The sequence below is a fragment of the Herpailurus yagouaroundi genome, unplaced genomic scaffold (assembly GCF_014898765.1).
Source record: "Herpailurus yagouaroundi ecotype Mexico unplaced genomic scaffold, PumYag 438, whole genome shotgun sequence".
In the NCBI taxonomy this organism is placed as follows: domain Eukaryota; kingdom Metazoa; phylum Chordata; class Mammalia; order Carnivora; family Felidae; genus Herpailurus; species Herpailurus yagouaroundi.
This window is the reverse complement of record NW_024412655.1, coordinates 1,137,922-1,149,425: the sequence shown is the minus strand read 5'-3', so window position 1 is coordinate 1,149,425 and position 11,504 is coordinate 1,137,922. Positions and strand designations below refer to the sequence as shown.

General features: G+C 45.4%; 1 protein-coding gene across 1 annotated transcript in view; it reads left to right on the top strand.

Annotated features, from left to right (window-relative positions):
• The window catches only part of PSMD13 (proteasome 26S subunit, non-ATPase 13), a 12,718-nt gene extending 1,214 nt beyond the window's left edge, over positions 1-11,504 (top strand). Inside the window, exons 2-13 of the mRNA XM_040464223.1 lie at positions 551-629; positions 3,912-3,946; positions 4,031-4,086; positions 4,330-4,373; positions 4,563-4,649; positions 6,826-6,997; positions 7,967-8,046; positions 8,125-8,250; positions 9,798-9,860; positions 10,090-10,170; positions 10,358-10,474; positions 11,042-11,504. Coding sequence (XP_040320157.1) covers positions 551-629; positions 3,912-3,946; positions 4,031-4,086; positions 4,330-4,373; positions 4,563-4,649; positions 6,826-6,997; positions 7,967-8,046; positions 8,125-8,250; positions 9,798-9,860; positions 10,090-10,170; positions 10,358-10,474; positions 11,042-11,137 — 1,036 coding nt within the window. The 3' untranslated portion in view covers positions 11,138-11,504. The remainder of the gene's footprint in view (positions 1-550; positions 630-3,911; positions 3,947-4,030; positions 4,087-4,329; positions 4,374-4,562; positions 4,650-6,825; positions 6,998-7,966; positions 8,047-8,124; positions 8,251-9,797; positions 9,861-10,089; positions 10,171-10,357; positions 10,475-11,041) is intronic.

Genomic DNA, 11,504 nt, shown 5'->3' with positions numbered 1-11,504 from the left:
AGAGAACACAAGCGGGGGAGGAGCAGAGGGAGAAGGAAAGAGAGAGAATCCCAAGCAGGCTCTGCATTGTCAGCACAGAGCCCAATGTGATGCTTGAACTCAGGAACCCTGAGATCATGACCTGAGCCGAAATCCAGAGTCGGATGCTTAATCAGCTGAGCCACCCAGGTGCCCTTCAGTTGCCCATTTAATCCTTCATTCATCCCATTTACAGGAGAGGAAACAATTTCACCTAAACTCCTTCCCTGAGATGCGCAACTACTAAGTAGAAGAGCCAGGATTTCAGCTTATATATGTGTGATCCCAAATTCTTGTTTTCAGTCAAAGCTCACAATAACTCTTTGAGGTAATCTAAGATATTCTCCAGGGTGGCATCACCATTGAACAGCAGAACCAAGAGAGGAACACAGGTTTAGTAGCATCTGTGTTAGCTGTCTTCCTGTTACAAATAGAAACCAGTTAATATGTGTTATGTGATAGGACCATCAAGGCTGAAGGTGTCTGTGACTGGATATTGGTTCATAGGTCTTAAGAGCCTTATGTTTTTCAGGTTGTGGCATCAACTGACACTTCAGGTGCTTGATTTTGTGCAGGACCCATGCTTTGCCCAAGGAGATGGCCTCATTAAGGTAAATGATCTGCCATGCTAGGTCAGACTGTATAAACTTGCTCAAGGACTTTTAAAAATAATAGGTGGGCTTTGTAGTAATAACACACTATAACTATTCAGCAGTCACTGTACGTCGGGTAGTCTCATAAGGACTTTGTACATTTACTCGTTTATTCCTCGTGACAACTTGGGAGATAATCCTACTTACTTGATGTAGAAGCTAACACTAAGGGATTGAGTAATTTGCCAGATATCACAGCTAACAAGTGGTAGAAGAGGCTTCAAACACAGTCTCGCTTCTTCTGAAATCCCAGCTTAAAATGCCGTCTTATAGCATAGCATGCCCTGTATCTTACTGTGCTTTTGGAAACTCATTCGGAAATAGAAAGTTCAGAATCATTTGGGGGGTAGGGTAGGACGTAGTGGAAGATAACCGCAGGAATCTTACGGGTAGCGGTTGATCGCACCTCTTCCTCCACTCCCACGGATTCTGCTTGCTTGCCCAGAGGCTTTCTCTTGGGTAGTGTGGAAGATCGAGCCCCTTTCCTGCTTCACTTGGAGGTGGGGAGGTTTGGGGGGAATCCTCTGTAGTGTAGCACTTTTAGCATTTGACAACAGAAAAAGGAAAGAAAAATATTCTCTGCCCCAGCCTTCCCCACACTCCCTGACAAACCCCCACCAGTTGTTCACTGGTAGTTTCTTCCTCTTGGAAACCTCTCGCTGACATCTTTCTCTTTGATGCCTTTCTCTTGGATTCTGAAAGAATCCGAGATTTATGCCTGCATGGAAACCAAAAGGTAGTTCGTGATAACTTGAGTTATTTGCCCTGGATGCATTACTTTATATGTGTTTACAGTGAAGCTTACCACCTTCTTACTCCACGACTGGGGATCTAAAGATTTTCCTGTGTTTTATATCTGCCAATTGGACATTTTACTACTCAAAGGAACTTCTATTCATCTGTAAACCTAAAGATTTTGCTTGGCATTCTGTCTTCTGGATTATGTGGAAAAAATGATAAATTAGAGCTATCTTACAATTTGTTTCCTAAGGTTCTATATCATAGCAATGGACATTCATGATTATTCCTCTCCAACCTTTGCTTTCTTGCCTTTAAATCACTTTCTACCCGGAGCAAAATATTTCCTCAACCCCATGGTAACGTAACACTTAGGTCAGCAGATTTGAGTTTACTATTTCAGTGGGCAAGTAAACCTCTAAAAATTGTTGGGACCCAGCCCAGCTAACTTTCAGAGAGATAGTATTCATGAATTTGCAGTCACCAGAAGTAATTTTGAGTTTCTTTTTTCTTTGGAGGGGTTTGTGGTTTAGGTAATTCCATAAATTAAAATGGGTATCAGAAAAGTTGAAAATACTCTCTTATTGGAGAAGATATCTTTAAAATAGTCCTTTGTAATGAAAAAGCCATTTTATTTAGATGGCTCTTTGCTGGGTGCCAGATTTAAATAACTCACTGGCTGCTTCAGGGACATTTCCCACCCACACACATCCCCCCCCCCCCCCCGCACCAGGTTTTATTGAGAAATAATTGGCATATTTCTCTTTATTATTAAGGTATACAATGTAATGGTTTGGTATATGTTTATACGGAAAATAACCACAGTGAGTCTACTAAACATCCATCTCACACTTTTTTTCTCCTTGTGATGACATTTTTTAAGTTTATTTACTTTGAGAGTGAGAGAGCACAAGCGAGGAAGGGGCAGAAAGAGGGAGAGAACCCCACACAGGCTGCACGCTATCAGCACACAGCCTGACACGGGGCTCGATTCCACAAACTGTGAGATCGAGACCTAAGCCAAAATCGAGAGTTAGATGCTCAACCTGCTGAGCCACCCAGGCACCCCATGTGATGGCTACTGTTATGATCTGCTTTTCTTAGTAACTTTCAAACGTACAACACAGTGTTGTTAACTATAGTTACAATACTATAAGTTATATCCCCAGGAATTCTCTTATAACTGGAAGTTTGTACCTTTTGACCACCTTCACACCCATTTCTTGCACCCCCCGACCCCCTGCCTCTGTCAACCACCAATCTGTTCTCTGTATCTATGAGGTCAGTTTTTTAATATTCCACTTAGAAGTGGGTCATACAGTATTTGTCTCTAATTTATTTCACTAAGCAAAACACCCTCCAGTTTCATTCATGTTGTCACAAATGGCAGGATTTCCTTCTTTTTATGGCTGAATAATATCCCACAGTGTGTGGGCATATACCCACATTTTCTTTCACGGGGACATTTCCATCTTTCTGTCTTCATAACCCAGAGGAACTGTGGACTCTACTTATCCAAGTTGACCTCATCTTGAGGCTCCCTCTTCCCACTTTGCCCACATGGGGTGCTCCGTTTGCCCAGTTACCCAGCCATAGCTCAGAAGTCATTTAGCTCCCCTTCCCTGTGACCAGCAAACCTCTCAGACCCTCTGTCCACCCTAACTGCCGTTGCTCCCTCGCTCTGTTCCCTCCCTCCCCCCGCCTTCCCCCTAGTCTTGTTATAAAGCAGAAGTGTGAGCATGTGTTTCCACCGGTTCAGATTTGACCTCAGGGCAAGGACAAGCCCCAGTGCCTTCCTGTCTGTGTCCATCAGAGTGCTGCTAACACATGCGCAGTGTTTTCTTCAGTGCTTCTACACGTTTGTTCCTGCTGGAATGTTCTCCCAACTGCCTCCTCCCCCGTACCAAATCTGTTCACCTGTCTAACTGCTCTTCCTTCCCTAAAACTCAGTTATCACCATTTCTGGAATAACTTTTGGAACCTCTCCTTTGGGTTGGTCCACCTGTGTGCTGTTTTTTTTCCTCGCTTGTAAACTCACGATATTGCCAGTTCTTTGTTTACGAGTCTGCTCTCCTCAGCCAGAAATCCTTGAAAGCCTGTCTTTTATTTTACATATTCTGTGTTTGCAGTACCTGGCAAAAGGTCTGAGTAAGTGATCAAGTGTTTGCTGAATGGCTTGTAAATTTGGCAATATAGCCTAAAATCTTCTAAAATCTGAAAGTTAGTGAATCTTTTAAACAGATAGTTTGTTTTGCTTAGAGTACTTTGGAGAAAGAATATAGGAATTGGTCTTTATGAGATCCTTATAGGTCAGGTATCTAATTCCAAAAAAAAAGCACAGCTGTCTTCAGTAATCCATTCGTGATTAATAAGCCCAAATATGGGTCTCCTATCAACTCGCAAACATTTCTGCAACGCCTGCTATATGGTGGGCATTTTGGTTGTTTGATTTTGCAGAATGAAAGACATCCTGTAATTACTGTGCATGTTTTGGTTCCACAGCTTTATGAAAACTTCATCAGTGAATTTGAACACAGGTAAAATACCTTTGTCAGCTTTTGACTTTGAACATGGAAACATTGATACTACTGACACTCAAAAACCGGTGGTTTTTATTTCAGGGTGAATCCTTTGTCCCTGGTAGAAATCATTCTTCACGTAGTTAGACAGATGACTGGTGAGTCTGACTTTATTTCATAAAGGAGCAGATCCAAGTGGTAATTCAAATTCTTTGGAAATGTAAGTTAATTGAACTTTTACATTTTGATAGAAAATACCAGATTCTAAGTTAGGTTTTTATTATATTTACGGTCTAACCCTAAAGGTTATCCTACCTAAGTGTCCTCACTGGTAGGAACCGGAACCGGTCTCTAAAGATACTGTGATGGTGGCTCTTCTCACATTGTTCTGCCTTTTCTAGATCCCAACGTGGCTCTTACTTTTCTGGAAAAGACTCGTGAAAAGGTAAATGTGAAGCCTGGGCCAAGACTTTTAGAATACGTGTGACTTACAGCTCGTGTCTGTGGTCGCTGTGCACACCTTTTAGAGACTACTGTGTCTCTGATCATGTCAGTTAAGCCAGTACGCAGATGGCCTTGCTTTGTTAGTCTCCTGCCCACACTTCTCAGGTTCTTTTGTTTCTGACGTCTTCAGGTGAAAAGCAGTGATGAGGCAGTGATCCTGTGTAAAACCGCAATTGGAGCTCTGAAATTAAACATCGGGGACCTACAGGTTACAAAGGTAAGGTTGCCATAAGAGATTCCCTTGGGTTTAAAAAGTTGTTTAGAAGGGCACCAGGGTGGCTCAGTCGGTTGAGCGTCCGACTTGGGCTCAGGTCTCATGGTTCGTGAGTCTGAGCCCCGCATCAGGCTGTCTGCTAAAAGCATGGAGCCTGCTTTGGATCCTCTGTCTCCCTCTCTTTCTGTCCCTGCTGTGCTCACCTTCTCTCAAAAATTAATAAACATTTAAAATAAATAAATAAAAAGTTGTTTGGAGCTATAGGAGAAAAATCCTTTTTTTTCCATTTTAACTTTTAAAGTAACTTTAAATTCTAGAAAAGTTGCAAAAATAGCACAAAGAACTTTCCTATACCCCTCCCTCACACTCCCATTGTGGACATTTCACTTCTTTGCCGTATTACTCTGTGTGTGTAGTTTTTGTTTTTCAAAACTATTGAGGGTAACTTGCTGGTACGAGGCCTGTTCCCCTTGAAAGAGCACTGTCCTGGGTGAGCACAGCCGTCAGCAGGACGCATCCAGACAGCCTCAGACTGTCCCCGGCACCCAGGTTCTCACTATCCGGGTGTCGGCCCACTTACCATGACAGGTCATATCGTACGCTGCTCCTCCACCCTCTCTGCCTCCTCATCATTGTTAAGTTTCCCGTCTCTTTTTTATTTTAATTTTAGTGCAATTTGGGAGACAGATGTGGATAGGAGTGGCAGTAAGACCAACTTATGTTGTCAGTCCTCTTTGTTGAACCAGAGACTACATGTGTTTATTTTGGTCTTGGTTTGGGGTTTTTTGGTAACCATAATATTAAAGAAAATATCAGGGTAAGTGTTAATGTTCTCATTGCCCTAAAATAATACTACTTATTGTTTCTTTTTTTTTTTTAATTTTTTTTCAATGTTTATTTATTATTGAGAGACAGAGAGTGGGCAGGGGAGGGGCAGAGAGAGAGGGAGACACAGAATCTGAAGCAGGTTCCAGGCTCTGAGCTGTCAGCACAGAGCCCGATGCGGGGCTCGAACCCACGAGCCGCAAGATTGTGACCTGAGCCGAAGTCGGAGGCTTAACCGACTGAGCCACCCAGGTGTCCCTGTACTTACTGTTTCTTATTCCTGCCCAGTCCTAGCCTGCATTCATACTTACTACATTTTGCTTGGAAATATTTAAGGCGTGTTGAAATCCATAAAGTACTATAAAGAATGCTGTCGTGGGCATCCACGTGCCCTGCCCAGCCAGGGAGTGAAGCAACCTGGGAATGGAGCTGCCAGGCCCCCGTGCACGCTCCTGCACCAGCAGTGCTCCCGCACACGTGCTTGGTGTTCCTCGTACTTGTGTGTTTCCTGATGCTCACTAGATGGGGATGTGCAGGTCTAAGTGATGTGTAGTATTGTTTTCAGTTGGTGGCTCAGTGTGAGGTTTGAGTCATCGTGTTGGTGCCTGGGACCAATTCGTTTTTACTGTTTGGTATCTCACTGTGTAACTGTCTCATAGCCTGCATATCCAGTCTCCTTCCTATGGAAGGGATTCAAGGTTCTCTTTTCTACTGCGAATAGTGATGTTAATTATCAGCATTTCTATGCCTGGTTCCTTGTGTACATGGGCAGAATCTCACCGGGACATATGCCTGGAGGTGAGGCTACAGGTATAAGGTGTATACCCTCCACTTTTACTAGATGTTGCCAAACTTTTCTCCAAGATAGCTCGCACCCCCCTAGCACCGTACGAGCACTTGCAGAGCTCCGTATCTTCGACACTTGGTATTTTCAGACCACTTAATTCTTGGCGATCTGATGGAGGTGAAATGCCATCTCATTGGGGGTTTAATTTGCATTTCTTGATTGCTGGTAGTTTATTGACCACTCCGTTCATGTCTCCACTTCTGTAAATTGCCATTAACATCTTTTCTTTTGCTCATTTTTTCTGTGTTGCTTGCCACTTGTTGTTTCATAAGAGTTCTTTATATAACTTTGGCCATATGCCCTCGTGGGTTTCACGTGCAGTAAATATCTTTTCCCAGTCTATAGCTTGTCTTTGTTCTTTTTTCTGTGTTTTAGGTGAACTGACGTTTTCCATTTTAATGTACTCAAATCTATCGATCTTTGTGGCTTATGCTTTTCATCTCGTCATACATTTCTTTAAAAATGTCTTAAGTTACAAAGAAAGGTGATCTTGTTTCCTGCACGTAGGAGACAATTGAAGACGTTGAAGAGATGCTCAACAACCTCCCTGGCGTGACATCAGTTCACAGTCGTTTCTACGATCTCTCTAGTAAATACTATCAAACAATCGGAAACCACGCATCCTACTACAAAGATGCTCTGCGGTTTCTAGGCTGTGTCGACATCAAGGATCTTCCAGGTAACATGGGGCCGTTAGAGTCCGTGTCGTGAGAGCTCACTCTCGGGGCGTGGTAGCAGGCCTCAGAAATTCCTCCAGTGTATCTATCCCTTGTTGAGGAAAGCCCACGTGGTGATAGGCTGGAAAGAGCCATGAGAGTGTTAGTTTTTACAGGTGTCTGCCTTCAGCGTTGAGTTGAGATGAGCCTGCACCCTATAGCCCTTCACCGTCCCTTCCCCAGTCTTCCCGGCTCTCTGAGTCAGAGGCCTTGGTGAGAAGCGCAGCGATGCAAGTCCCTCGACCCCTACAGCACGAAGGGCGCGCCGCCACCCTGTACCTGAGAGTCGTGTTCCAAAAACCGCACAAGACCCAGGGGAATAACTTACTTACGAAAATCACTTGCAAAGCAAAATGAACAATGAGTTTTGGGGAAAGTGCGAGGAGTATGTGTTTAAAGAAGAAATTTGAGCCTCTTGGGTGTTTCTCACAGTACACCATTGAAGCTGTGGAGACCAGCGACGCCTAAAGATGTTAGTGCAGTTTTTAGATGCAGTTCCTGCAGCTCAAGAAAAATATGTTGGAAAGCACAGCTGATGTGGTCAAGAGAATAGGGAGTTGTTGTATGGGAAAGGAAGACTGTAGTCTGAAAAGAGGCCGAATGAGGGGACTTTAAGATAAATGAGAGGTATCACTTCCATAGGAAACAAGAGGTATAAGGAACCTGCTACTCCAGGAAGTAGATGAGCTGAAAATGTAAATCGATTCACTTATTTAGGTAGAAATAAGTGAATGAATGTCTTTCCCACAAAACCTGTGTATGCGGTTCCAGGTATAACTTGAGCTGATATGGTACTTTAAAAGAGACGACTAACGTTAAGGCTTTGTGATATAACCATTACAGGGAATGGTTTCTTTTTTATGAGAGTTTTAAAGCCAAGCAGGACTGATTCTTGTAACTGGGGTGTCACTGGAGATGTGTTGTTGCCGTAGTGTCTGAGCAGCAGGAGAGAGCTTTCACGCTGGGACTAGCAGGACTTCTTGGCGAGGGAGTTTTTAACTTTGGAGAACTCGTAAGTGGACCCTGGTCACAGATTTCTTAACAAGGGGGAGACTGATTTCTTTGCCAGCTAACTGTCTCGTCCTCACAGCTCATGCACCCCGTGCTGGAATCACTGAGGAACACCGACCGCCAGTGGCTGATTGACACCCTTTATGCCTTTAACAGTGGCAACGTAGAGAGATTCCAGACCCTGAAGACCTCCTGGGGCCAGCAGGTCAGCCATGGGAAGGACGGCTGAGCACTCCTACATGCTCCTGGCTCTCCTTCCTTGCGTCTGTTTATTTAACAGATGTTGACTTGCACCTTCTACACGCCAGCCGCTGGGGAGACAGGAGACTAAGACGAGCCAGTCTTGCTCTCATAGAGCAGGTGGTTAAGTGGCTAGTTAGAGTAGTAACTCAGCTACTCTGATAGAATAGGGGAGTGTCATCTGGGCGAAAGGGCTATCACAGAGGACTGCCCCAAAGAAGCCATGCTCTGTGTCTGACCTTAGGTGTGAGTGGAATTTAGCCAAGGGAAGAATATGAGAAGAGTATATTCAGCAGAGGAAAAGGAAGCTTTTAGCATGTTGCTGAATTGCAGTAGGGTATGTGAGGCTCAAGTGAGTGAATGATGAGAGTCGGGGAGAGCCCAGGGTGAGGGAAGGCAGGACGGTCTGCGCAGGGCAGAAGCAGTGGATGGGAGGAAGGGGTCAGTGCAGGGGATGGCGGGGCAGTCAATGCAGAGGAAAAGAGGTAGCAGGGGAGAGGGCGCCGGGCAAGGAGTGGAGCCTCTGGGAGGTGTGAATTAGGGAGGAGAGGTGTTTAACAAGGACCTGAGCTTTAATAGTAAGTTTATTCTTTTTCAAATGAAACTGTGAGAAGCAAAATTGCTAAAATGTTCATAGTGATAGGGATCATGGTTGTATTACTGTTTCGTACTTTTCTAAAGCTTCAGTTTTCTCAAAGTTCAAAATAAACTTGTAGAATTCACACATAACAGAGCCGAGTAGATACAAACGGACTGTGAAGAGGCAGAAAGCAAGTCCAGTCGATCCTAACTGTAGTCTGTATTTTGATCTCTGAAAGAAAAAATTGTGCCACTTGGAAAGAAAGATGGCTAGCCGTAGAAAGTTAAGAAAACTAGAGCCGTGTGCCTGCGGCACCTGTCTAGGCAGCAAGAGCCCATCTGGGGCGAGTGGGCTCTTTCTGAAGAGCCTGACCTGTCCAGTTCCCTGCTGGCTCTGCCTGTGTTGGGGTGTGAGTTCCTAAATGTTTGAATCCGGTAACCCCTTCTCCTTTCTTGTCTCTGTGCTCAGCAGTGACCTGTGACCTACCTGTAGGGTGACTACAGGTCACGCAGAGGGCATGGTTCTCATGATAAGGCCGGTTTTCATTATAAATTAATAACCTGCTCTTTCAGTTCAGAACAAGCCCCTGGAGCGTAAGGAGTGTGTTCCTCAGAGGCTCCCCTTACACAGAGCTGACGGAGCAGGCAGTACACTTGGACCTGCTCAGGCACAGGATGGGTCCTTCCCTGCCTTTCTTTGTGCCAAGTCACCTGGTGTCTGTAAACCAGGTGCCCCCTGGTGTCTGTAAACCTCGTAAATGCCTTGTGTGGGAGCATGACATTTCCGGGGTGCACCTTCTAATGGTTTCCTAAGAAAAGTGAGCCTCCGTGATCTTCAGCGTAAGGTGTTTGGACCTGCAAAGATTCTTTGTGTTCACTCTGTTGTAGAATTTCAAAGCCCAGGTTGGGTAACTGATGCTTTCTACTTTACAGCCTGACTTGGCAGCCAATGAAGCCCAGCTTCTGAGGAAAATTCAGCTGTTGTGCCTCATGGAGGTAAGCAGGCACCCAGGAACCGCTCGCTGTGTGAACGACTGCCGTAAGCTAAGTGTGGAAAGCGTGTTCTTAATGAGATACACGACTAACCTAAAGGAAGAGTTTAGTGTGTGGTTCACTAATAAGATCTAGGTTTTCAGAACAAGTATTGACAAAAACGTTCCTATCAGTCAGTTCTCTGACAATTTCTATTTGGAAAAGTAGTTAACAAGCAAAAATTTTTTTTCAGATGACTTTCACACGACCTGCCAATCACAGACAACTCACTTTTGAAGAAATTGCCAAAAGTGCTAAAATCACCGTGAACGAGGTACAGGTTATTGGACTCTGGATGGTCCAGTGGTACAGCTGCTACCTGGACGGGTCAGGGCTCCTGTGAGCACGGCTCCCTAGACTCCAGACCACAAAAGACAGTGTCTTGTTCCCCCATATTTCAGGGCCGGCTGGTGTGTACTCGCAGGCCTCGGGGTGTCTTACACGAGCCCCTCTCTGCACAGGTGGAGTTGCTGGTGATGAAGGCGCTCTCAGTGGGGCTGGTGAAAGGCAGTATTGATGAAGTGGATAAGCGGGTTCACATGACCTGGGTGCAGCCCCGCGTGTTGGATTTGCAACAGGTAATGTGACTGGAACACATAGTTCACCTTTGTGGGTGTTTTGGATTGTGTCTGTGCTGTCTTAGTTTCGCTTGGATGGCAGCCATTTAGGAAGAAAGCGGTATTGACAAAGGGATTTCAGAGAATATCTTACTGCTGTAGGGACTGAGGGTTTTTCAAAGAACCGAATTTAGTGCAAGCCTGGGGTTTGAACCCTGCACTTAAAAGCTTATCGTAATAACAGGGCTGGTTGTGCTGATGCTGCCTTTTAATCTTCAAATTGGTGCTCTGATCAAATGCGTTCCTAGTTCTGTGGTTTGAGCTCAGATCCATCTTGTTCGTATTTGCTTTAAATTTAATCCTGTGGATTTCCTCTATTCTTGCCTGTTTTCTTTCATGCAAGTTTTTTTTAATGTCCTGGTGATAAGAATTGACTGGGATAAGCCCGTCTCACGTAGCCCACTCCCCCAGCTCCGATGCCCTGTTTATTAGTGCTGCCCTAAAGAATTGGCTGGAAACGTACAGCCGCCCTGTCGGGTGCTGTGATTCCCAAGTGTCCTAACACCGTGTGGTCCTGGTTTGCCTCAGATCGCGGGCATGAAGGACCGCCTGGAGTTCTGGTGCACCGACGTCAGGAGCATGGAGATGCTGGTGGAGCACCAGGCCCACGACATCCTCACCTAGCGCCCCCACCTGGCCCGTGTGTGGCAGCTGAGGCCATCTGCATTTAATGGGGGTGGGGGGTGGGGTTGTGTTTGTGGAACGGGAACCGTTCTTCCTGCTGTGAGAACGGGACTGTCACCGATGGGGTGCGCGGCCACAGATGGAAGCCTCCTTTGTGGAGGTCTCCTGTAGCCCGCAGTGGGGAGGGGTCATCAGTCTCTGGTGACCAGGCAGGCGCGAGCGTGCACATGCCCCGAGGAGCGAGAAGGCGCCACCCTGAGTGCGTGGGGACACCACTCAGAAGTTCGTCTCCATCCCATCCACCTGTGTGAATATCTCTGGTGTCGTTTGAGAATGTTCCTGTAATAAACGCACTTGTTTTGTCCTT